The 27,344-nt window shown below is 42.2% G+C and overlaps 1 protein-coding gene across 2 annotated transcripts in view; it reads right to left on the minus strand.

Moving 5' to 3' along the window:
- GPR158 (G protein-coupled receptor 158) overlaps positions 1-27,344 on the minus strand; it is a 209,057-nt gene that overhangs the window by 13,728 nt on the left and 167,985 nt on the right. For both annotated transcript variants that reach the window (XM_063324628.1, XM_063324626.1), the window contains exon 7: positions 13,180-13,418. In XM_063324628.1, the coding sequence (XP_063180698.1) occupies positions 13,180-13,418 (239 nt within the window). The remainder of the gene's footprint in view (positions 1-13,179; positions 13,419-27,344) is intronic.

Genomic DNA, 27,344 nt, shown 5'->3' on the forward strand with positions numbered 1-27,344 from the left:
TTAGAGCTAACTCATCCCAGCAGTGCTCTGACTTCAGCTTCCACTAGACAGTCTGCTTTGACATCACTTCATCATTTTGCTTTTGATACAAATGAAGTAATTTTGTACCCATCTTGAAAAATCTCTCCTTCCAGACCCCCCCTCCCCCTCCCAGCTCCGCCACGTAACTATGAGTAGAGCTGGCACTTGTGCCTCTTGCCTTGCAGTCTGGGTTGACGATGGCTGGAAGTGGTTGAGCCTATCCAGCAACGTACAATTCCATGACTGACCCCGGCAATGCTGGCACTGCTCCGGACCAGCTTCAGAAATTGAGTGTGATCCCATTGTTACTCATACACTGCTTTTGCCTTGTTGAATTTTTGCAGTAAAAACTGCAAATGTAGCATAATAGAAAATTAGTTCTTTTTCATACTTATTTTTGCCACTCACTACCTGTTATTGTACTGTAGCTAGAACTGGTGATCAGTGACATCACCCTATGGTGGTGATCAGCAAATCATTATGGGTCTGGTTTGGATAGGGACACAAATGCTTGTGAACCCTGCCATTAGCAACAGATTGAAATAAAACATGGGGACGGACTCGATTATCAGGGAGCGTAGTGATAGGACAAGGGGTAACAGTTTTAAATTGGACACAGGTAGATTTAGATTAGATATCAGGAAGACATTTTTCACTCTGAGGGTGGTGAGACACTGGCACCTGTTGCCCAGGGAAGTTGTGGATGCCCCATCCCTGGAAGTGTTCAAGGCCAGGCTGGATGGGGCTTTGAGCAGCCTGGTCTATGGGAGGGGCACCCATGGCATGGCGGGTTGGAACTAGATGATCTTTAAGGTCCCTTCCAACCCAAACCATTCTATGATGCTATCACTCTATGATCTGCACTGGATACCTCATGAGACCAGGTCCTCTGGCTCCTCTACTTTTAATAGTCCATAACTGCTGTAAATTACCTATATTATATTGTTACAGCATTTCAAAATTTCTCATTTTGCTATGAATGTCAGCTAAAAACAATAAGAGACAAGTTTGAATAAAATGAAAATGAATTCAGTTACACAGATCTCTGTGCTCTGATAAGAGTTTAGTTTGAACTCTGAACAACACTTTACATGTTTCTTACTTTTAGCAAAAATAGATGGCCTAGATTTAAGACCATCATTTTCCCTCGAACATATCCTACATAAACTCAGCAGTTTTACCAGTTACATGCAAACAAACATCTGAAAAGGCATAATCCACACATGCTGCTATTTTTGTGTTCTTCCTCACCAGAATCCCAGCAATAATAAACCTTTTGACTATAATAGTTTGACTGGGGACCTTATTGGGTGTCAATATGAACAAAGCATGGTACGAATCTCCTGAGACTATGTGTCCCAGCCTGGTTTTGAGCTCTACAAAGGCATGTGCAGGTGTCTTTCCTACATCCCCCATACATGCTCTGCTTGGGCAAACTGGCTGCTGCTTCCGTTTCATTCCTACTAATTAGCTATGCTAATATTGAAGTCTATTATTCTGGTTTCTTAAAAACACCCACAGAGGAATGACCTGCCAAGCCATCTTGCTACTGAAGTCTTCTCTGAGCAAGTGGAACACAAATTTTGCTTCAATGAAACAAGATTAAAGGCTCCTTTACAAATGTTAGCAATTTTGGGTTTTCTCTTTAAAGTACACTTGCCTTGCATATGCAGAATCACGGCACTGAAACGTACTGCTCTTCAAAGCACTGAAATTTATTGCTTTAATTGCTCCATATTGATTTAGAAGAAATTGAAAAGGAAAAAATGGATAGAATTAGGTTGCTAAACCCAAATCACTGTATCTTACTGTCCTATGTTCTATGGAAACACTTCTTATTGATATGGTTTAGAAGGTATTGCCCAGCACATGCCAGAGAGCCTATTTCCTCTCATTCTGCCTTTCATCCAAAGGCCTCCTGCAGTAAAAAACCCAACAGTAGCAGCAGAGCTGAACAGATGAGCTAATTGTGAAATACACACGTATACTCCACAATGGTCCATTCTTCTTTCTCTTCCTCAACTGAAGTGAGAAGAGCCTCAATTCTCCTAATGATTGAAAAAATCAGTTACAAGTGTTAACAGAGGCTGAGAGTTTGAAAAAGTTTGGCTTGTAAAGGGATGAAAATACATGTATGAAACTCCATGTGCTGAAGATACTCATTTACACTAAAGACCGTGGGCCAACTTTTGCTTAAAAAAAATCTGCTCTAAGTTTGAAGATTTACAAGAATTATTTTTTTTGTATACAGATTTGTATACAGGTGTCTCAGAAAGCAAATGAAAGTGAAAAAGCCAGACCTCCATAATAAAAACCAACTTCAATGAGAGGGGGTAAGTAGGAATGAAGGTAGCATTTGATCTGATTAATTCTGAAAATTTCACAGTTTTCAGTTCATAGATACAAGGGGTTCCTAAGACAACGAGAGAAGATTTCTAAGTATTACTATACTGAAGCATACAGTACTTTGCACCATTTAACGCATCATGCTTTTATAAAAGCTTTACATTTAGAAGAGAGCTGGCATTCCTGTCCACAGATAGTAATTAGTGTGACATCTGGTAGGCAACACAAATACGGAATAGCTTTTAAAACACAAGGTAAAATAACAGAGTTCCTATACTTGCTAAGCCCAACATTACAATAATTTCATTAGCAATAACAAACAAAACAGACTGATAGAAAACCAATTTATTATCTAAACCACTAATTACACAGCTTAAATGCATCATGTAGAAGCTGTGCTTGAGAGGGGAGATCAAGGTCATATAATTAGCTACAGACTATCAGTGCAATTTTTAACAAAAATCTGAAGGTGTTATACAATTTTTCTGTATGGCAAAATGGCCTTTTTGCTTTCTCAATATAAAATAAGGTGACATATTAATGTATTTATTAAATCAATGAAAACGACAGATACACCTAACTTCAGATAGAGAGAGAGAGAGAGAGAGAGAGAGAGAGAGATAATGGTGCACATCTGGCCACCATGCAGCAAGGTTCGAATGTACCACTCATCTCTGAGGTCTTATTAGTTCTGTCTATGGCACACTAGTAACTGTTTTGAGCCAAATATCCTTAATGATTAAAATCTGTGAGATGTGATATGAAATTTCTGTTTGGCTTGCTGAATAATTTTCCACTAAAAGGCTGGTGCAGAAGACTGACTTCCTGACCACTAAAGGACTGTCATAGCATATTGCAAACCCGCCAAGACCAAACTCAAAGCTCAAAACACGTGATCTTGTTCCTTGAAGTATGATTTATCATAAGGCTTATAAATTATTCCATTTTACTTATTAAGCACAAGAACATGAAATACCTTCTTTCCCCCTTCTGAAGAAATGACGGAAATTCCTGGGAGAGAGAGCTGTCAACAGCTCTCTGGACAGAAAATGTGAAGTCAAAAAAATCAAGCATAAAAGAGCTCTGAAAAACTTGCAGTAGCTACTCCATAACAATCTACACCAAGCATTCAGATTTTGGGTGCAAATCCCTGATAGATAGGAGAGTAAGAAAAGGAAAAATTGCTTTAAAGGGATAAAAGACATGAATGAAAGGGAAGACAGGAAAAGAAAATGTGGCCATATGCACAAATGAATTAATCTTTAAATACCTCTCTTGCTAGTCATTATGTATTTCTTACCCACACAGGATTTTATGTGGTCTTTGCACTAGCTAATCAACCTGTTCAGTTATATCCTTTGGTGCTCAAAATCCATGATTATTTCTTTTGTTTGCGATGCCCGTCGTGTTTTCAGAAAATGGAGCATTTTGGAGCACTTAGTCTGGGCATCCAGTACACTGGACCAGACTCATGCCCAATGCCACTGGCCTGCCGTAACTGAGAGTCCCCCATGACTGCTCACTTGGGATTTGTTTTGGCCATTCTTCATATTCTGCATTTTCTGACAACGAAGGACAATGCTATGTTCATGGTATGTGATACCCATCTGCTCTATAGAGAAGGACAGACTCAGGGGTGATACTATTACTTAATCAAACTTACTCAGAAGATCTGGTTTAGTATATTTACTAGATGTTACTAAACTTGCCGTTGTCTGTGTTGCAAATTATTCTTTTGTATTTAAAGTCAGCACAAGGCAAAGCACATCCAGAGACAGTCTTCTGCGACATTTCGTTCAGTGTCCGTTGGCCAAGCTGTGTCATGCCTTGCAGAGCACAGCAAATGCAGGCTGACCCACTGTTGTGGTTTTGGCCAACTTGGCCAATGGCCAGTGACAGATGCTCCCCCCCAACCTCTCGTACACGGAGAGGAGGAGGAGAAATAAAGAGATTTATGAGTTTAGAAGAAATTAAACTACTTTAATGGAATATTAGTAATAAAATAAAAAGGAAAATAATGAAATAGACACAGCATATACAAAACCCGATTAAAGCTCCCAGGATGATGCCACCAGCAGGCACTGGGGAAGTCCCAGTCTGAACTCACCGACGGGTGGGAACTGGGTTCCACAGCTGGAGTCAGGAACCCACGGATCGGGATCTAAGGCAGATGAACAGACAGCCATTGGACGTCAGCCATTGGAGAAAAGAGAGCCTGACCCTTTGATCCCTCAGCTTTTATACTGAGCATGGTGCAGATGGGATGGAATACCCTGTTGGTCAGTTTTGGATCCCCTGTCCTGTCCGCTCCTTCCTGCAGGTGTGACCCCTCTATGCTTTTCCGTTTCCGACCCTCCAATGGGGCAAATAATGAAGTTAGCTGACCTTGGTTGTTACAGCAATAAGTAAAAGCAAGAGCCTCTGTGCAGACCATTCCCTGGCACAAACTGTAGACCTTGGTCTTATCCCTCTGAGAACAAACCGTTTTCAGCACAACATGCGGTTAATTTCAGAAAGTTAGAAGAGGCCTAGCTAAGAAGTAAAAATACTGAACAGAAAGTTGGTTCTGTTTTACCTCAAACCAGGACACCCGCTCCAGCTTGTCCAGCCCCCAGCACAAGTAAATTCCCGCATGAATCCATATCCTCTGTCATTGCCTGCTCTGCAGGTGTCTGTACTTTGCCTGACTGCACAGTACTGCAGAGCAAGACAGGAGGAACGGAAAGCAGCGATCAAAGTCACTTTCCTCTCTTTGAAGATTTGGAAAAGTCATTGAGATCCTCCTTACACTTGAGTGGGTACAGGAAGAGAACCCCCACAGATGACAAATGGAGTAAAGGCAGTGAGGGCAGGACCTCAGGAGAGTTAAGAAAAAACGAATTCAAAAAAGCAAAGATCATATAAGGAAACATGAAAAATCAAGAAATACGAAGATGGATTTTTGAACGTGGCTTACACACCAACTCTTCTTAGAGGCCTTACGAAAGTACTTCATCCTTACTTCCACAGCTTTGCTGTCTCTAAGAATTGGACAGCACTAAAATACAAACACCACATACGCAGCCTTAATTTACCCTCTTTTGCATATATAATCTTGAGTTAACTATATCATTTTTTAAGAGACCAGACTCATTTAATGCATGTGACAGAGCAATTCCAGAGATAAATCAAGGTTGACTAATGAAGAAAGCTCTGCAATTTGTTGCAAATGACATTTAGATGTCTAGTGACTGAGAGAAAAGACTGCAGGGGAAAAACAGAAGCCTTGTGCACATGCACCACTGAATTCTAACATTGTCTGTACTGTAAGCGCCTAAGCATAGGCAAAAAGTCCACACTCAAGCCCAGCTTTGCAGAGATGATCAGAGAGAGCATTTCTCTTGCTATTTGGGTGCCAACCTAGGCATTTTTGCTGCGATTTGCAGCAGAACTAAGCATACAGGGCTGTATTTGTGGCCAGTGAGACCATACATAACATGTTATATATGGATTTGACTAAGCTCTGTGACTGAGCCAAAGGCATTGCAAAATGGGCACTCAGATTAAATGGACCGTATAACTCTAATCTTATTGTGCCTCAGCTCTGGCTTTGTAAAATGGAGCTAATGCCACCCTGTCACTGCAAGATGACAGTGGAAATAAATTTACCCATATTTGAGAACAGCTTAAATCCTAAACTGTGAGTTTCCTTCCCGCCATGGTCGGGAAAGGAAAGCAAGTTATTCCAGGCTGTCCTGGTTGCTTCTCAGCCCTCCTGCCCTGCTGTAATGCCAGAAAAGCCTTTCTCTTGCACTTCTTCAGGCCACCCTCTCCGTGGAGACGGCTGTGGGAAAGCAGCTCCCTGGAGCCAGGATGCCCAGCCCCGTGCTTGCTTGCACTCTGCTGTCCAAAAGCTACCTGCAAAAAGAAGACACTCCTGAAGGACTGAAGCCCATTTTAATGACTCTGTGTGATGTTCTATGTCTGACCACACTCATTTGCTTAAAAAGCACCATCATAGGCCAAGAACAGGCCACTGCTCTCCAGAGACGGTGACATCCTTTCCCTACACTAATAAGGGAGAGTTAAGTCCCCATTACAGCTGGGACTTGACTAAATTCATTTGGCATCCTAAACTTTGCACTGTTGGCAAAACGGTACTGTTCCAACTGTTCCAATTTTTTCCTCAGGTTTTGGACACAAATTACTGGTTACAACTCTACTTACATCCATTACGCAGCTACAACAACTCATCTACTTCTCTGTCACACTTTATTTCATCAGACTGATGTCTACATTTTAAATCCCCTTTACTGAGATGAAGTGAGTTTATGGATCTGGAAGCACGTCTCTTCCGTCTGTTCGTTCACTCAGGGTGCCGGCTGAAGCCGAGCACACACCATTTTAAAATAGGAAAAAAATTGTGTCCTCAATTGCTCCTGTGTTGCCAGCCAGTGCAGTCTCTTTCTGCCTCACTGCGTCCAGTCTCCCACCTGGAGACTTGCACCATGTCGCAGCAGAAGTTTTTTTCAACTGAAAGGATTTTCATATATTTCAATGAATGGTGATTACACGTACAAGTCTTTAATGTTGAGTTTTCCTGGCAAATTATGAATTACCAGAGGTTTATCTGTCTCTCCCATCATATCTCAGCATTATTTTAATTAGCTAGGCTCAGCAATACAGAGACCTATGTGTGGAGTAAGAATTAATGGTGCCAAACTCTGACTTTTTATTTTTACCAGAAGTCCCATGGCCTGTGTCTCTGCAAGGATGAAAGAAGAGCAGGGGTCCATGGGCTGGTGGGTGGCACAGCACGCTCCGTCCCCCACACAGCCACAAGATTGCCTTGCAGGTCCACTCAAAGTAACGCAAGGGACATGCTGACCCACGGTCTATGGGCCCCGTGGCTTGAGGGTGACTAGAGATGGCTTTTGCTGGCAATGGAGACATATCCACTGACTTGAGTGTGAGCAATATGCCTAGGAGTCTCACTGCATGAAACATGCCAGCACCCAGGTCTACAGTCTCCAGGAACTCTCCTCGTTTCTGCACTTCTCTTAGCCCTTATACTCATGCATTTTATTCCTTCCTCCACACAGATGTGCTGTCCTGTCTCATTCCTTCCAAAGCCCACTGCTGTTATTAAAGCCAGCTGGCCACTCTTCTGTCTCCATGTGCCCCACCATCCTCTTCACTCGTGTGGATGAAAGGGGGAGAACACAATCAGAAAAGATCTACCACCAGCAGCTGAAAGCAAGCTGAGTGTGGAACCTCTTCTCTCACATCTTAAAGAGGATGGAAGCAACTGCCAATGGTATACAAAGTACTTGAAGGGCTGCAACGACTTGGGGCAGTCCGAGAAGTGGATTCCAGCAAGGGTGGTGCAAAGACAAGATCAAGTCAGAGCATCTTCCAGCCTCTCCCAATGCCATTGCCTCCTGCAGGTGGCTTGCAAAAGAATCTGAATATGGCTTTTACCGATATATACACATGCAGTTAAGGTAACCCAAATACGGTTTCCTCAGCAGAAATACTTTGTAGAAATGGTGCCTACATAAAGGCTATGGGATTTCACCTGTGATGTAGCAGATATCAAGAAAAAGCAACATTACTGCTTTTCTTGTAGCAGTAATGCAACCCAAACTGCTCAACCTGTTCCAGCTATTTTTGAGAATGGAAAACAGAAGAATGCTGGCTGGTCATCATTAAAAAAAAGTAAAATCTGGGTTTTTTTTTGAAAGCTCCATTCTCCACCATCCTTGAGGATGTTTTATTTTAAATTAAATTGGAATAAACAGTTAATCTGAGATGAGTGAATTGTCCCATTTGACATTCTGCACCACACATCATGTTTGTTGCTCCTCCCCATACCTTTTCCAGATTTCCCAGATCCTGGAGATGAGGGACATAAACTGCGCGCAGCGTTGGTGACGCGGACTGTGAAGGGGGGTACATGGCGGCAGGAGGAGAGGGTCACAAGCAGGAAAGGAACAGAGCTGAAGGCTCATTCGCAAAAGAGAATTCTGTTCCTATTTCTACTGCAAACATTTTATACAGCCCTGGTCTTATCACTTAGAGTAAGCTTTTCACAAATGATCACTGTTTTTACACGATACATTTTCTGAGTATCTAATGTGAGAACTGAAGCCAGATCTTCATCAGTGCTGAATTCTAACAAGTATCTCCGGGTTGTGCTTTCCACATAGAAGAGGCTACAAACAGAATTCTGAAAAACCAGTCCCTAGATGTCTCAAGACAGACACTCAAAATGGATAGCTACTGTTGACAATTTTGGCTTTAATCTTTGGACATTGATGCTAAGGAGAACACAGCTTAAAAACACCCATTTGGAAACGAACAGTTCTTTATTCATGGCATGCTCTGAACAACACACCCCGAATATGGCATAGGGCCACATCAAATGGGGATAACAAAAAGAAATAATAATCACTCATTTGCTGAATGCAGCAGAGGGCCTGTAGAAAATTTAATAAAGGGCCTCGTAAGGCTGTATTACAATGCCCCCGCTCAAAACTGTACAGGCCGTCTTCATGCCCAGTCTGTCCGAGCCTGTCCTGGCAACTCATACCCTCTTCAGATGCAAAGATTATATGGGTTAAATAGCAACAAATGAACAGTGGGAGGGAGTTCTTTTGGGAACAGCCTGAAATACTTGCTTTGTTCCTTTTCCTGGCTGAGGGCGTGCGGTAATCATGACACAGCCTCGTGTTTGAAATCCTCTCGATGTCCAGGACCCCAGGCACGACCCACCGATTAGTGGTCTGTGGCAGCAGCTCAGGCCAGCTGCGCGGGAGCAGCACCGCTCCGGCCAGCCGGGAATCAACCAGGCGCTGGGGAAAAATACCTCCCTGTGCTTAGTTAATACCCACCATTCGCTTATGGGTTAAAAAAAAAAAAACACTGAAAAACACACACAGAATGCATGGAGGGGATTTTTAAAAACGAGAGTTCAAATCCTATCCACGCTGGGTGAAACCCTGGCCCTGCTGAAGTCAGGAACATCCACCTGCGGAGATTTCACCTCTGCTTTTTATTTGTGTTTGTGCATGCATGTTTATCTCTCTGACTGCCTTTCTCTTCTGCCTGGGGCTTTGTTCATTAAACTTATTACTTTGCTTTTTTATTACCAGTTTGTGGGAAGTTCTTTTAAATCCTGTGCTGATATCTGTTTCACTTATAGGATGTTTCCCTCAGGATAAAGAAGAATAGTTTGATTTGTGACACTGCGAGCCCTCAGGTACCAAAAGTTTATTGCTTGGGTTTTTTCTAACTTGGTATCTGGCTGTGAGATGTAAAGGTATAGAATATATTCAGGCCACAGGAAAAAGGCTTTGTGGGTGAATGCTTTCAAGCCCTCAGGTCTTTCTCTAAAATCTCAGACTGTCAACCATGCTAAGGCTTGTCAGCAAGACAGATGCCCCAACCTTGAAAGTGATGCAGAAACGAACACAAAGGAAATAAAAGAATCTAGGCAAGTGACAAACAAGCTACCCACAAGTATCCAACCTCAAGGAAAATGCATACTAACTTACATTACATTATGTAGATAAAGTAAGATTTACTGAATGCTAATTTTTCTCATGAACATATCACAGAGTACAGAGGCAATGCTAGAAACAGTGACAACCTTTGTGTCTAAGTCCCTACTTGTCTCACAGGGAGCATCCTCTTAAACTTAATGGAAATGTAAATATAAAACATTCGCTGCAATAAAAGTCTCTGGAGATAGAGCCTAAGTAGCATGATTAGTATGGAAAATGCTTCATAAATCCTAACTCCAATAATCTCTGGTAGCATAAAGGATTCATCTCATTATGACTTTCTAACGGAGCCCTGTTAATTCTCACTTCACTAATCTGCGACCTTGAAAATTCCCTCTCCCCACTTCAGTAAAGTGTTGACAGCCAAGTGAAATAGGGAGGTAATTCCAGCAAGGGCTACAGGTGACAGAATATATTCCAAACCACTCACTAGTTTTATATAGAATACTGTGCCTGACTAAATTAAACAACAAGCCTTTCATAAATCATCATCCAGCATTTTTATTTTAGCATTTTAAAGTAAATACCATAATCTATCAATTAATTTATACACAGAATCTTTTGCAAGGCTGCTCCCAGTCAACTACAGGAATAAAAGGGGGTCTGCATTATGGGTATTTCTCCTGGCATATCTCTGAGATGAAGTATCTAATTTTGGAACTAGTTCCTACTAGCTGTAAGCTTTTCAGACTGCCATTAACAATAAAAATCTTGAAGTGCATATACACACACATATAGGTAAGTGTATACATAGACACACACGTTAGTACCGACTTGTAGGCATACATCTCCTGGTACCACTAATGTGGCTGTGTAGTTTACTAAAGACTTTCACAAACATAACTTCTTCTAAGGTAGTTCTAAGTAGAGCTTTGCCTCTACTGCCCTTGAGTGTATTTTGCAAAACATTTAAAACCCCTCTAAACGTAAATATACCTTAAAAAATGATCCTTGTTTTTTTCCAACACTAGGCAGACAGCAACTTATATAATTTCTTGCCAAAAAGGGACTACTGATCGTACCTAGGTATTAAGATCCGAGTTGTTAATCACTTCACTATCATAGCTATAAAATATTTGTTTGCCATTATGCAACAACTACCACTACCAAAGAAAAACTACACTGTATTACCGGCTGTGAGAAGCAGTAAAATTTTGATGCAAAATGGATTAGTGCAAATGACATCATCAAATGTTCCATGTTTAATTCTCTTTTGTTATTAATTTTACAACATCTCTTGCGATAGTACTATTTCATTACTGCAAAGTATAGTTATATTTTATCAGTACAGCCCTCCAAAAGGGCTCAAATGGAGACACATTTCAAAACATACCCCTTTATACTCCCCTCTGTGTGGCTTACCAGCGAGCACTTGGCGTACCAGCGTGCCTGACTGCCTCGGAGATCTTACACGAAGGAGAGAGAAGCAGCACACAGGGGTGGCTTAGAGCCACAGAAAGTCTTTGGTGAAGCTGGCAGCAGTGGTTTGCCCTTTAAAACTGCTGTGCATTACCATGTGCTGGCTTTCGGTTGGCCACTCTCAGAGAAAACACGCCTCATACACTCAGGCTGCTTCTATCCATCTCCGTTGGCACTCTCACGTGGAGGAGCCACCATTACCTCTCCCTAATCCTCTGCAGCAGAACTCTGTCAGTGGGATATCCACGGGGGAAGCAGGGAAAGGGCAGAAAGGTTAGAATTTATTTCCGATCTCAAAACACTGATGTATTTGAGACGGTGGGTGGCACACCTGGGCCGTACTAGAAACAATGGCTCTAGGTGCAGAAGCTCCAAAGCTGTCCAGACACCAGGAGGAAGCACGTTATATCCTGCATTTTGGTCACAACAATCCCAAGCAACGCTACAGTCTTGGGGAAGAGTGGCTGGAAAGCTGCCCAGCAGAAAACGACCTGGGGGTGCTGGTGGACGGCCACCTTAACATGAGCCAGCAGTGTGCCCAGGTGGCCAAGAAGGCCAACAGCATCCTGGCTTGTATCAGGAATAGCGTGGCCAGCAGGAGTAGGGAAGTGATCGTGCCTCTGTACTCGACACTGGTGAGACCTCACCTCGAGTACTGTGTTCAGTTCTGGGCCCCTCTGTACAAGAGGGACATTGACGTGCTGGAGCGTGTCCAGAGGAGAGCTACCAAGCTGGGGAGGGGTCTGGAGACCAAGTCGTATGAGGAGAGGCTGAGGGAACTGGGCATGTTTAGCTTGGAGAAGAGGAGGCTGAGGGGAGACCTCATTGCCCTCTACAGCTACCTGAAAGGAGGTTGGAGAGAGAGGTGGGTGTTGGCCTCTTCTCACAGGCGAATAATGACAGGACCAGAGAAAATGGTCTGAAGTTGCGGCAGGGGAGGTTTAGATTAGATATTAGGAAGAATGACTTTACTGAAAGAGTGGCCAGGCACTGGAACAGCCTGCCCAGGGAGGTGGTTGAGTCACCATCCCTAGAGGTATTTAAGAAACGTGTAGATGCGGTACTTCAGGGCATGTCTAGTGGTAGAGATTGCAGGTTGTTTGTCTGTGGCGGTTTGTGGGTTTTTTTGTTTTGTTTTGTTTTTTCGTGTGTGTATGGTTGGACTTGATGATCTCAAAGGTCCTTTCCAACCATGAAGATTCTATGATTCTATGATTCTATACTGTATAACTGAACCCTGGCATGGGGAATCCACTGTTTTTTATAAAATTAAGGAAACAAAAATGTGTCACTTTTCTCCTTGATATGAGGAGGGTGTCATTTTTTAGCTCCTACCTATCCCATGCATTGAGAACACACCTAACAAATACGCTAAGTTGGGATGTTTGATGTGCATTTCCTATTCCAATTACTTTGATGCTAATTTCTGTGAGATTATAAAAGAGGCGTTTTGCAAGTTCTTTCCCTCCTCACACACAGGAGCTCTCCCCAGTTCTGTGGTGCAGAAGCAAAAAGCTTCTGTTATTCTAGCCAGGATTTCTCACTTTAATAGTGTAGAAGAGCAAGATATCTTCTGCTTTCAAAGATGAAATTTCCTGAGCACCCATCACTTTGTTACTACAATCCAAGTTACAAACCTTTGAAAGTCATAAAATCTCAGAATATTTTAATTATCTTTTACTTCTCAGTCGATTTAAAAAACACATATGCAATATTTTGTTCCCCTAGAAGCTTTTCATGTGATGTTACCCAGTCTGACAAAACTTTACGATATTCTAAAAGAAGAAAAATGAAAAGGCAACCAAGCTTTATTTTAGAACTTAAAAGATAAGCTAGAAAATGAACATACCAACAGCCATCATGTAATCCCAGCGGTCTATGAGGCACATATTGAAGATCAGGTGGTCAGATGTTTGCCCTTGGCCAATGAGTGGAATGTTTCTCTCCAGATTTTGGGTTATTGCAGAAGTCCAGCCAACGAGAAACCAAAAGACTATCAGGAGAATAACAGCCAGCATCCTCATCACTCGCCCACCTGTCATGTATGGAATACGCTGAGCAGTTCGGGACAGGAATACCTTCAAAACCCTGAAAAATTCAGACAGTGCAGAATTAAAGAGAGCATCAGCTGTGTCAGAGGAATTAAACTTTCATTTTATTTCACGATCAGATTATTAAAAAAAAAATCTTGACATTCTTTCTCCTGACAGTATGTACGAGAGTGAAATTTGAAACTTATTATTATTATTATTACTTTCATATTCATAATATTACTTTCATCGTATTGAAATGGAACTGATTGCTGCCCAGAGAGTGCTCCACAGCAATAATAGAAAATATTAGCTATGTTTATGTTAGAGACACACGTTCACATGCTGTGTTGTCAAGCTGTTTTGTACCTTCCAGCTCCCCATGGAAGACTTCTGCTTTGGAAAAGGGAAGGTCATTTCCATAAAATAGCAACCACGTCCGTGATACTTTGTTTTGTTTTGATGCTGTCTGTCTGCTCATCCCCAATCATACCATTTCCATAGAAAAACTCAGCGCTTCTTGGATATTTTTCCTATTGAGTTTGACGCTTCTGAGGCAATACTCGACTTCTCATAGAGATAACTGTGGAAGGAACTTTGCTAATTAAGAGTTTCCTGGCTTGTTTAGAGACAGCAACATGTCTTTTTGAGCTGGGACAGAACCGTCATAAGAAAAGCCACATCATACGTCAGGCACATATACCATGTAACAGCCATTGAACATGTAGCACTCACTTTAAAAATATTTGCACTTACTATTAGGATAGGTTTCCTCCTGCCAAGAACTGTTCAAGGAAATATCACCTGCATTTTCTACCTATCACCATCTGCAAAAGCAGAAAAAGGTCCTGCTGGGAGCACGAGGACAACCAAAATTTGAGGAAATCAACTCAGGCAGAGGGAGTAGTTTGACTCTTCACATAGCACAGAATATCTCTTTGCAGCTCGGGATCTGACAGAAGTATCTAATCTTCTCCTGGTGTCTTCCTACGAGAAAAGCAGGCTGCAGTAGCTGCTGCCATTGCAACACTCCTGCCTTGACCCTGCCCAGCCACAAAGGCTGGGCAGCGGGAAGGCTGTCATGGAAGTTTTCGTGTACCCAAACCTTCAAAAGTGGATGGGTTGAGGTTTAAAGGCTTTTTTGAGATTGAGGAGCCTTTAAAAGTGAAGAGGTGAGCTGCTTCAGCGATTTTGTCCTCAAAACCATGGTGGTTCCTGATTCCTGAGCATGAGCCCGTCCAGTGAATACTCTTAATATCCATGAAGGGAGAAACTATCACCGAGGTTTAGGGAACTTTTTCAGAATTTTTTCAGAAAGCTGAGTTTTTGAATGCCCTTGTCAGTTCTCAAGTCTTCTCAGTGTACCAAGCACCAAGCCACCTCCCAAGCGATTCCACAGCCAGGCCTGCCTTTTCAGCAAAAAAAAAATAAATCACACCCTGGATTAATATTTATGTTTATATTTGTCTAAGAGAAGGCAGAAGCAACTGGCGTTGCCTCTCAAATAAATAACAGAGCAATGTCTCTTAAGGCAGAAGCACAAAAGCTTTTCCACATCCATAAAAATGAATCATCGTTTGACTACAAACACAGCCTTCACAGTGTGCATTAGGTGAAGTCAGAGATCTGAATATGTTCAACATTATTCAGCTGTTTCCCTCCCAACAGTTACTCCGCAGGGAGTCACAGTTTTTGATCTTCCCATGTTTGATAGATGTTCTGCTCTCCCTTTGCCGTCGCTAAGTGTTTTATGTTGGAAGCAGCTTCCCAAAGACTTCAGGCAGGATAGACAGACAACTCCACGGAGGCAAGGCAGGCGACTTCCCTCCGCATTGCTCAGCCGCAGCACCCCTGTTCCAGCACAGCGCTGGTAAATCCTCGTTTTTAGAACACTAAAAATCAGTAAGTGAAGGCTTTCCTCCTCCCTGCTGTGAATGCCGATCAATGCTTAGCTTCTTTGAAGGGAAGGAAAAGGTATTCTTTTTGTAGTGAACTGGAAAACACCATCTTTTCACAGCTACAGTTTGCCGTTTGGGAAAAATCTCATTGTACGTGTTTATGGAGGTTTAAGAACTACTGAAATCATACAAACCAGCTGAGAACTACTAGAAACTTTTGTTATTTGTATTTTGGCGCTCCAAAGTCAATTCTTGGTGATTCTACTGCAGGCCAACATGTGAGCCTTTTCAAGGCAAGATCCATTACATTTTTTCTAGCACTAGCTCATTATGTGCTGACTGTGAGACAGATTTCAAAGGGAGAGGGGTGGGCTGCTGTTACATTATTGATCTAAGCACAGTGAAACAAATAACATTTTGCAGTACAGCAGTCAAAACCCCTCCAATTTGGATCAAATCACCTTCCTTTTTGCTCATCTTTTTCACAGAAGTTAAGTATCTTTCACAAAAGTTAAGTGTCCACCACCACCACCACATAGGCCTATATGTAACCCAACCTTTACACGTTTTTTCCCCAAAATTCTGAGAAGCTGTAAAGAAAGCTGGGTTAGATTTCTAGTGTTGAAAATCTCCTTTCCAGACGCTGTTGCATAAAAGTACTCAACCAGAACATGAGCTCCAGAGCTGCAATTCCCTCATCTTCCTGCGGCAACATGAACCCAAATCTGCATGGCTCACCACCGCCACACTGGCAGACATGCTCCATCTCCTCTCCTATGTATTATTAAACATGTATTAAAGCACAGACAAGTGCCCAGGAGCTTCCCTTCCCAAAAGGGAAACCTACTCACTAGGCTGGAGGGTCATTCTCCCTCCTGTACCTCTGACTCATATACCATCAAAGTTCACCATAAAACAGTTGAGTTCCTGCAACATGGGACCAAATTGCCTCAGCAAACGCCTATCGTCTGATGACTGGTATCCTCCATCAGAAAACTGGGGAATTCTTGAATCAATTTCCTGCCCTGACTTCTGGGTAGACAACACTCAGTCCCCCTTTTTCGCACTGTTCTGTATGTATATATTGGGTTGAAATACCTATTGAACAAATGAGGGAGGTAGGAAGTGGAGCTGGTGGGCTGTATCTGCATTAGGAAACTAAATATGCCCAGGGCTGTCCCTGGCACTGATGCCACCCGTCACAGAACAGCCAGCATCCACACTATACCCTCCGACACAGGGGGGCTGCACGCAAACTGCCCGCTGCAACGGCCTCTGCCAACTCCTGAACCACGCTGGGAAACGGCTTGGCAGCATTCATGTTAGCACGGGCCACGGGCAGGCCAGGGACCACTAACACAATTCAGCAGGACAGAGGACGGAGTTCCCATGCCCAGCAATGTTCCTTGATGATACTTAATTTATGAATATAGATACAGCCCTGGATTCAAATCCCTGAGCAAATTAGTGTTTAATTATCAGCATCAAGTAAGGCAATGTCAACTGGAAAGACTCCTCCTCCTGGCCTGTCTACCCCCAAAATGCTTGGTAGCGCCAGGCAGTGCCCTGGTAGAAGCTTAGGGCACTGTTTGAGACGTATGGCCTCTGACCTAAGGCAGAAGAGGAAACTTAACCATCTTCCTCAGCACCTTCTACCTCTTCTCCCAGATAAAACCATTCAGCATATGCAATCCACTTTTACGTGGTATTGTTGGATAATCAAACCATAATTTTCAGTGACATGTCATCAGCTCTGTTCACAGGCAGATCAGACGGAACACTGCAATGTGCTCTACCTGCTTTTCTGGAAGACACAGCTGCCTTCAAGCAAAACTTTGACTTGCAGAGTGCTACAGGCAGCATTAAAGCTGATATGCAATAGCCATCCTGTTTACAGAGCAAAGAGAAGGCACAGTTCAGGCCGAATGAACTGCCTGGAACCACTGCAGGTAAATCCCAACTCTGCTGGCCGCACGGTCAAGTCTGGATAGAATTAAGCTGTATGGTCTGAGGGGCTTTTCTGGGGGCTGGCTCTGTATGAACGGAAGAGGGGAGGGCATGGTTGCAAATGCCGAGAGCCAAGGGAAGCCCAGCAGCCAGGAAGAGAAACGATGCTGCAAGTGGATCTGGAGCCGAGGGACAGGACAGAGTGTGCCGGTCCACAGGACCGGCTGGGATCGACAGCAAGCAAAGCTGGCTGGGAAACAGCAAGCAAAGCACGTGGCTGCTGCTATAGAAGTTACATCCTGAGATGTAATGTGTAATCTTAGAAAATTAATAAACCATACTAAATTTTCATGTCATATCAATAATCTGTCCTGTGAACAGAAAAACATGGCCCCCAAACTATCAGCTGACTGCACAAGTGGCAGGGATAATAGGTGAAGGATCCTGCTTTGACAGCAATGACCTGGCATGGTTTGTTTATTTTTTATTCCTAGCATCTGTCATTTTGTGGCTCTACTGAGTCATCCTGTCAAACTGTTCTGTTCCAGACTGATGATTTTTATTGTGATATGAAAGCTACATCAGAAAGATAAGAGGTCAAGCTCTTCTGAAGTATATTGCCCTCCTGTGGTGCACGGATTACATCTTACCTGCTTTTTCTGGAGTAACAGTGAACACGCCACTAGTTACTTCAAGTTTGTAAACTGATACGATTCTCCTGAAAACAGTGGAGAGGTACCGATGGCACAGGTATGGCAACATGTCAATATAAAAGAGTCTACATTTCCCACTTGATACACAGGCACACACAAACACAAACACTGAATGCAGGTTTTATTTCCAGAACAGGAAAGATAACTGTAGAAAGAACGTCAACACTTAAGGCCCAAGACGTCACAAATCATGTTTAGATGCACTCATACCACTAGTTATTGGCTCTCAGCTGGAAGGGGTAAAACCCAACCGAGACAGAGAAATGAACAGCTTTCTGAAGCACACTGCAGCTCAAAGTCTCCGAATTAGTCATTGTCTGTTTCTCAGTGATTTCTCAAGACCTCGGCAGAGAGTATGTGAAGTCCAGCACTGAATAATATCCTCATTGAAATCAGGATGATCTTTTCTTTATTGAGTCTGATCATCTTGAACCCGAGCAAACCCGGGCTGAGAGCCATGCCATGTCAACAGCATGGCAGCGACATGGTGAGACCCGCATGGTACGCATCATGTCCTGTCCAGTGAGAAGGTACAACGACTAGAAAAAGAAGTTGTGGCAATTATTTGGGTGTATGAATAGTTCTGAGAGTCCCCATCCTATGTGTTGCCAGCAAACTCGGCCACATATCACTGATATCCATCAAAATATCTCACCTTTACACCACACCTGCAATAAATCAGATAATACAGCATCTCCCGCATTTTTCATTTCAGGAAAGAATTTTGTAATAGCAAATAACACCATGAAGAAGACCATTGCCATGAAAGACAACAAATTCTTAGACGAATTGATTAACCCTTCCAAACGGACTGGATTTTGTCCTTGCTAACAGAGCACAAGCTGGGTGAAGGCTAGTCTGCACAGTGAGACAACTAACAGTATCATAAGCTTGATAGATAGTTACAAGGTAAACCCCAGGTACCAGTGGCACTGGAAATACAGGGATTGTTTCCTCTGTACTGGAAACATGCCTGGCTTCAAATCCTCACCTGGGGGTCTGTGGCTGATAAAAGGCATTATTCATATCTAAGGATATCCTGATGGTGCATTAACGTATTACCGATCAGATAATCTCGTGTACTGAGTGATCAGGGAAGCAGTGGTGTCCTTTTGCCTTAAAAAATTATATTTACTTTCAAAAATATGATTCTGAAAGTACAGTTTCCTTGATATCTTCCCTAGAGTTTTAAAGTGATTTCCTATCGTGGAAAACGAAATGTCATACAACTGTATCAGAGGTATGGCTAGAAAAGCAAGCTGTGAAGAGGAGTTAAAAAATGCATTTTATCTCAGTGCCTGGTAAAAACTACCAGGTACCGAGTAGCTGTTTTTGTTAATAAGCTTTTGTTAGTAAGCAAAGACACACGGGTCATGGCTTAATGCTAACCTACTCCGTACGGTAGTTTCCTAGATTAGCTTTAATACTACATGCCTAAATGTAATTCTACAGTTTCTGTAAAAGTTCCCCTTCTGGATCAATGTATAGGAGATAAAATATGCCGCCATAATTTCCAGGAGTCTGAGTAGACTGAGGAAGGTGGGAGGGAAATCACATGCCATTCCAGGGAAGGCTCCGGGTACTGGGAGGTAACAGGAGTCCAACAGGTCTCCCACCGCAATCACAACCACTCCCTCATTCCCATGTGAGCAGCACTGGACTCTCGGTACCATGCATAGTTAATAATATGGAAAGAGTCTAAAAACATGACTGGCTTTGATGAAAATGTATTGACTTGAAGTAGCTTTTCTCTGTCAATCTGTAGGTAAGCCTGGAATGAGCAAATAAAATGATTTGTTATTTCTTTAAATGTAGCCTAGATTCTGACATTCTTCATGCTATACTTATGCTTTATTTTCTCCTTTCACCTGCAACTCTGAATTCCCATCTGAGGAAAGCTCAATTTCCTGGTGAACAACAGATCAGAAAGCTTTCTCTGCCTGCAGCCGATTCCGAGGATGGTAGCTGGAGTCTTCTGACAGATCAGCTGAGGTTGGCTTTTCCCCAGCGTCTCCTCACTCCCCAGCTCGCTGCCCTGCTGCCCGCGTCTGTTCCGGCTGCCTGCTAGCTCCCATTGCAGGAAACACCGAAACCGCACGCGCGTGTGTGTTGTTTTTTGAAGTGCTTTTGTTCGTAGCACCGTGTCATCCAGGTAGGTCTCATCAGAAATGGCTCTTCCTCAACTGTATTTGCCCATCCTGGGTGTGAGCTGATGGATGTACCAAGCGCTGGGGAGCTAAGAAGGTTCAAAAAGGGGATTTGCCATGTCACGTAACTAGGTTTCAGTGATGCAGACCAAGTCTCCTTATTTATGAAATCCTCATCTGCTTTGTGCTAATTATCTCTTGTAATAAACCACTTACTGCACTAATACCCCCACGAATCCTGCTGAGATTAGCAGAACTACAGTGTCAGTGAAACATCTGACCCTCCGCTGTCGAACTCTGACGCCTGGTCAGAGCTCTTACAGAGCACACCGTGACGATGTAAAACATTAAATAAAAAGCCCATCAATCTGTCCTCAGACAACTAGCAGTGACGTGTCTCCTTTTTGTCAGCTCTTCGAGTTTAATGTTACATCACACAGTTGCTTCGGTGGCACCAAAATCAAGAGCTCATGACCACAAAATCCTATGTGAGATTCCTAAAATTCTGAAAATCTTGGGTCCTTGGGATATGCACAATGCCATCTCTTCCTGAGTCTGCTACCGAATGGTTAACATAGCCATTTCAATAATCTCCTCCTGATAGATGTGTTTAAATCATTACATCCCTCACTTGGTAAAAATGAGGTTAGCTCCCCAGACATTTTTCTCCATAAGCAAACCAATCCTGTTGAGCTCTTTTCTTCATTCAAATTTGAGGTGGTGTAGTAGCAGAAACCTTAATTCATAGATCCTTAAGACTCCTGCCGCTAGTAGTTTAGACTGAAGATTATAAATCCTTCAGCCTACACAAGCTTTGGCTAAGCTAATTATTTGCTGCTTAAAAATCATCAGGTGACTATTATCTTTTTGTAAATCTAAAGCCATTCAGTTCTTTACCCTTATCAAAGACTTTCAGAACAGGCAGTACAAAATATCTCAAGGTCACAATTTATCAGGAAGCTTACCCCGTGAAAACAGATGCAAGAACTGCCTCCTGGTAATCCTCTCCTACAACAGGTCAAGAATATTTTCAAGGTTTTCATTACAAAATTGGCTTCACGAAGCGCTGTGGAGTCGAACGTACAGAAGCCAACTCCACTCCCGATCCCGGCTCACAGCGTTTCATTTAACAAAAGCTGATGAGTAAAACCAGCGGGATGACACAAATTCCCCTCCTTGTTTTTCCTGCTGAAAACATCCACAGACAATTTCAACAGCCTTTTTGAATGTCAGAGGCATTTTCTAGTGATCAGCAATAAGGTAGCTGGTCAAAACCTTATGCCAAAGCTTGTATTTTTGTTCTTAAAATAATCACTCTACAGATAGGAAAAGTCTTCCATGAATAAAGCCCAAAACCAGGCCAAAGTAAATCTGGGGGTGGTTATATATCTCAATCCAGAAAGATTTTTGTTCCTTCCTCCTCCTTCTTAGTTCACTGGCAAGCATTGCGCTTCCGACCAGAGAATGATAAGCTCCACTTAAAAAAAGGATGGTGCCTTTTCAGCATGTTTAATGTGGCCACAGAAACAAAATACCTCCGTCCTTTTAAGCTAAAGAAAGCAGATATTCTGGTCCACTTGTATGATGTGAAAAGTGGCAGCTTTAAGAAAAACAATACGTATGAGATTTTCAACAAGACTGTAACATTTTGCAGTTAGTAACGGCTGCACTGCATGTTTCACCACAGCTGTAAATCTAAGTTATTAGATTAATTTATTAAGCTACTATATAAGAACAATGCAAGGCTTTTCTCTGGATTAAAAAGCATTGAACAAAAATTTATTGAACTTGAGCGAATTATGATTCACTTTGATAGCAGTTGTTTATTGTGAGGACCGAACTATATATCCATAGCATATTTACAGATCATTATACTTTGCTTTCTGAGAAAGGCATTAAATAGTAGTCAACAACTGAAAAAAACCCAACGTGACCATAATTTCACAGACAAATGTCTTAATGTTAAGACAGATGCTTCATTGTTTTCCCCTTTGTATCCCATTACACATGTGGTTAATATGATATCGTAACTCTTGGTTCATGTGGAACAAACAAGATAAAAAAGACTGCAGTAAAAAGATCCCATTAATTTACTGAGTTTTTATTTCTAATTACGTAGCAAGTTTCTATACTAAAGCACCATAAAATGAAATGTGCTTTTATGTGATCTCTTTTTCTTATGAGCTGCTTTAACAACATTAAAAACTATTAATGGTGCTCTTATAATAACATCATACAATTCTGCTACTGAAATTTCTAGAGCAGGATCTGAGATCCTACAGCTTGAAGGCCAGATGTAGCTCTTCAATTCATTTCATCCAGGCTGGGCACTTACTCGCCGACATCCCTGGGAACCCGTTGATGAGCAGACCAGTACAGGTGTTTGTATGGTCTCCCAGACCCCAGCAACAAGAAAGTTCCCCATCCCTGCTCTACAGGAACAAACTCTCATCACAGAGTTTGAGTTTGGGTTTGTCATCACAGGAGCTTCAGTCACCAAATCATTTATCTGAACGCTCCAATTGTAGGAGGAGATGAAAAGCAGAGTAAAATTAATTTCTCCTTAGGAGTCCAGTTGTTTCCCTTAGACAGTTTCTCATGCTGATGAGATTTTGTCGAGGACCTTCAAACTCCATGTGACATCAGGTATTATCTTTATTTGTAAGATACTAAAGATACAATTTTTTATGAAAAGATGGGGTGAGTAGACTTCTCTGACAGAAGTGATATTGCCCTGTCTGTTAACAGGGCAATATCCTGAGCAAACTCAGGAAGAGATCTGGGAGATGGCAGTAGGTGATAGCAGGAGACCTGGAACAGATCCACAATCCTGGAAACAAAATCCCCAAGAAACAGAGAAGATTGTCGTGAGCTTGATGATGCAACTTCAAAAATTCACTAAGTTAGACCAAATCAATTCCTGCCTTGCATGGGCACAGAACAGAAGTGAAGAATTAGGCATAAACACTGCTATTTTTATCTGATATATTTGATTGCCTTGATTTTTTTCCATTAAAAAAATCAGTCACCTTGACTGGTCAAACAGATCCCAATTTTTCTGAGTTTTCTCTTTTTTTTTTCTTTCTTCGGAGGTTCCTGCAGGAGAAAGGTACATACAGCTCAAAGCCGTGGCTGACTGTGGGTCTAGCCGCGTTGCCAGAGAAGATTCAATAAAAGTATTTTTCAAAATAAACTGGTTTAAGTATATTACCTCCAAAAAAATCCAGTGAAAAGAAAGAGACCAGGAGAAGTCCTGTGTCTGTGGTGCGCTCACTGAAGCACTATGCACAAAATCTTTTGGCACTAAAGTATCTCCTCACCAATTTACTTGCAAGCACTTGTTTCCTTTTCTGCTGTGCAATGATGTTCCTACACGCTACTTTAAAATGTCAATCCATTATTAAAGATACAGGAAGGAAACATCAGCAACCGAAAGGACAGGAACTTCCCCCAGCTTTATAAACTGTAACACATCACCATTTTTATGTCCTTCTGTTTCTTACATCTTTTGTATTTTTTTCCTTCCACTTTCCTTCTGTCAGAATTCTCCGTGCTGGAAGTTACTGTGAACTGGTTCATAACAGCTGCTTCCATACTGGATGACCAAGAGCACGTGCACCTTTACAGCCAAACAAATCCATACAGATGTCCACATTTCTTTATCACATCATCCTCCCAATTTTATCACTTCATTGCTAATCATACACAGATATGGAAACCTTATTTTTAAAAAGGTTAAAAATCCTGAATTCCAGCTAACGCTGATAAGATTTACATGAGCGGAATTTCCAAGATTCATGCTTAAAGTAATACAGTTAATATATGGGAAAATCTCTTTTTCTAGTAGTCCACATAAATTAACCATGCAGAGTTCTTACATATTGGCAAAGTTATCTAACTTTTCCTGACAAAATAAGAGACAAGTAATCATGAACGGGAACAACCCAACTTTGCATTTCTTTTCAACCACGAGGACACTGAGGAAGAGGAATGAGGATACACTGAAAGGTCCAGCTTTGCTGTATTCTGCTCTCATTTCCATGAACTCCTAACCATGGCAGACAATCAAATAGCACAGATGTAAAAGAAAGAACTTGTCCTACTATTTTATTTCCTTTAGGTGTAAGAAAGAGTAATCACACCCACTGGACACAATCCTCCTCTCAGATCCACAATGCAGACTCCTGTACTTCAGCAGGGTTCAAGAAGAGGTGCTGGGTTGCCTGTATCCTTATGCTATTATGCAAAGCTGGCAAGGGTTAATGAAATGTGGTACAGAAAACTGCAGAAAGACATGTAACTGTAATACTTATAATATTTGTTGGGGGTTTTGTGCCCACTTCAATAAAATAAATATTAGCCACTTTATAATGTGACTGACAGGCAGCAGTGTTTTATATCAACCCTACTGAAAAAGAAGCTATTTATCAGCACTGTGTTCTCCTTCCACTTGTGGAATAAATATTAACTTTATCTTGTGGTTGTGCAAGCAGGTATCATGGCTAAGACCTTCATGTATATTTGAAAGGAAAGTTTATTCTTCGGCTTGTCTGCAAAAGATAAGATTCAAACCACTCTTAGAACAGATAAAATCGGGAACATCTCCCCCTGTCACAAGATACAGCAGTGTTACCGCCAACAGAAATTGAGACCATGAACAATGCTAACTTCTGTGGATAAAATTTCCATGTGATAAAATATTGTTATTATTAACAATATTCCTCTGCAAATGTGTACCTGGAGTATATTACACTGAAGGGAATGAAAATCCTGGCAAGAGTATCAAAGCTCATCAGGCATCTGGGGAGTTACTCTGTCTCTGATCGATTAATTCACAGAATGCTGGAATAGCCAAGGTTGGAAGGGAGAGATTAAGAAATCGCCTAATCTAACTCTCCTCATCAAAGCTGGATCAATGGAAGTGGGTTACTCAGGACCTTGTACAGTTGGGTTTTGAGTTACTGGTCTGTGTCAATCATCTACAGTGGGGAAAGGAAGAGGCCAGTTCCTGGCATGGAAGAGCAGCAACCCTCTCGTAGAATAAAAAGTCCAACATATAAGTTAAATACGAAAGGATTCTACAGCAGCTTCATGTCCTTCTGTGCAACTTTCAGGCTCACAGGAGATACTTAAGACGCAGGAACATCACATATAAATATGCCTCTACTTTACCAATACAGAGATGTAGATATGGCTATTGAAAGTTGCAGTACTACCTGCAGAGCTCCCCTGCTTTCGTAGTCTTCTTATTTTACATTTTTAAATTCTCCATTCTCAGAAGCAACAATGACAAAAGGTTCCAAGCCCTCCTTATTTCAAACCCCTGTCTTTTCTTATGAATGCAGATGATGCAGAGATCAAACAGACATTCGCTGGTAACCAAGCTGCTAGTCACATAAATTCCGTGACATATAGCCCAACTTACTTACGTTGCCCTCTTAGCATTCACTAAGAAATTGAGAAAAAAGTAAATTCCACAGTAAACAGACCTAAAGAGAATTTTTGGTCTGATTTCACTCATACTCCATTATGTCAAACACCTCTTCTGATGGAAGAACAAGTAGAGCAATGACTGTGTAAGAAAGCAAACATCAGTATGTGGACAGCAGCTTCTCAGTTAAAGCGGAAAACCGATCCTGGCCAGAGCAAAGGCAAATACAGAAGAACGAGAAGAATGCAGAACAGAATCTCTTCTGTTTATAATACTACAGTGAAGGAACAAATAACTAAAAAATCCAGCAACCAAAAAGACCCAGCTGTATAAAATCCACACCTGATACAGAGTTGAAGAGGGATGGAATCTTCTGCTCCGATTACCCTCTTCTCTTCTGGAGCAACCACTACGCATAATGAAGCCCTACTTCTCAGGAAGTGGCTGCATATCACCTCCTGATGGGAAGCAGAGAATACATCTTTTGTTTCCTTTTGCTTCCACGCACAGCCTTTGCTTTTGCTTTATTAAATTGCCTTTACCTTGTGTCACAAGTTTTTTTCCATCTTATCTTCTCCCCCCCATCCTGCCGAGGAGGGGAGTGATAGAGCGGCTTGGTGCGCACCTGATGTCCCACCAAGGTCAACCCACCACAAAAATACAACATACAATTAAAGGAAATTTAAAGAATCGTAATGCAGAATCATTCTATGTTGCCAGCAATATCTGAATAAAATTAATCTTTCATAAGCTTCCGTGTTCCATTGACAGGTAAATGCTCATTCAACTATGTTTACTCTCAATATGTGTAAGCATGCGTAGCAATCAGAAAAAAATGCTAATTAAGTTAATCATGAGCACTTCTGAGGAAGATACAGTTTCCTGGAAACTAGTTTCTGAATGTCTGTCTGAATTTAAATTTTGTGAAAAAAAATAAAGTTGCATGTCTTGACAAATACTTGCTGTTCCCTCCCTTGCGCTGCAGAATACCACACTGCTAGGAATCTGCCTCAACAGCTAGGACTACCCCCAAAGCAACAGCACTAACGGTGTCCTTAAAAATAACTGCTGATCACAAGACTGGAGTGCTCCATGGATGGGTACAGGCACTTTGGGAAGGACAGACAGGAACAGCAAGTTACCCTGTTTGTGAGAGGGCAGTTGGGATGCGTAGAGCTCTGCCTTAGGACACCAGTGAGAGCTTATGGTGACACGTGGTGGGTGTCTGCTACAGATTGCTTGATCAGGAATACAAAGACAGTAGGTCCTGAGGTGGGCTTTCCTTAGACAACTGGTAGAAGCCTCATGTTCGCAGGTCCTGGTTCTCATAAGGGTTTTCAGCAACCCCAATATCTGCTGAAGTGCAACACAGAAGGGCACAGGCAGTCCAGGAGGTTTCTGGAACGCACCAACGATAACTTCTTGATGCAGCTGGCTGAGGAACTGAAGGGAGACACTCTGCTGGACCTCAAGTTTACAGGGAAGGAAGAATTGCTCAGACTTTGAAGGTCAGGGACAACCTTGGCTGCAGTGACCGTGAATGGGGGAGTTCAGGATCCTGAGAGAAGGGAAAAAAGCTTCAAGCTCCTCCAAGCTCAGGAATGGACCATACCAATGTGCAGGAAATCAAGCAAAGATGGCAGGATGCGTGCATGGATTAACAAGGAGCACCTGACTAAACTCGGACATAAAAAGGGAGCATATAAGAAGTGGAAGGAGGACCCAGGGGACCCAGGAGGGAGACAGAGACAGTATCTGAGCAGACAGCAATGGATTTAGGGAAATCAAAATCCGCCTGGAGTTCAATCTGGTGAGGGCTGATTCAACTGGCAACAAGAAAAGCTTCTA

This window comes from Chroicocephalus ridibundus, chromosome 2, assembly GCF_963924245.1.
Source record: "Chroicocephalus ridibundus chromosome 2, bChrRid1.1, whole genome shotgun sequence".
Lineage (NCBI taxonomy): Eukaryota > Metazoa > Chordata > Aves > Charadriiformes > Laridae > Chroicocephalus > Chroicocephalus ridibundus.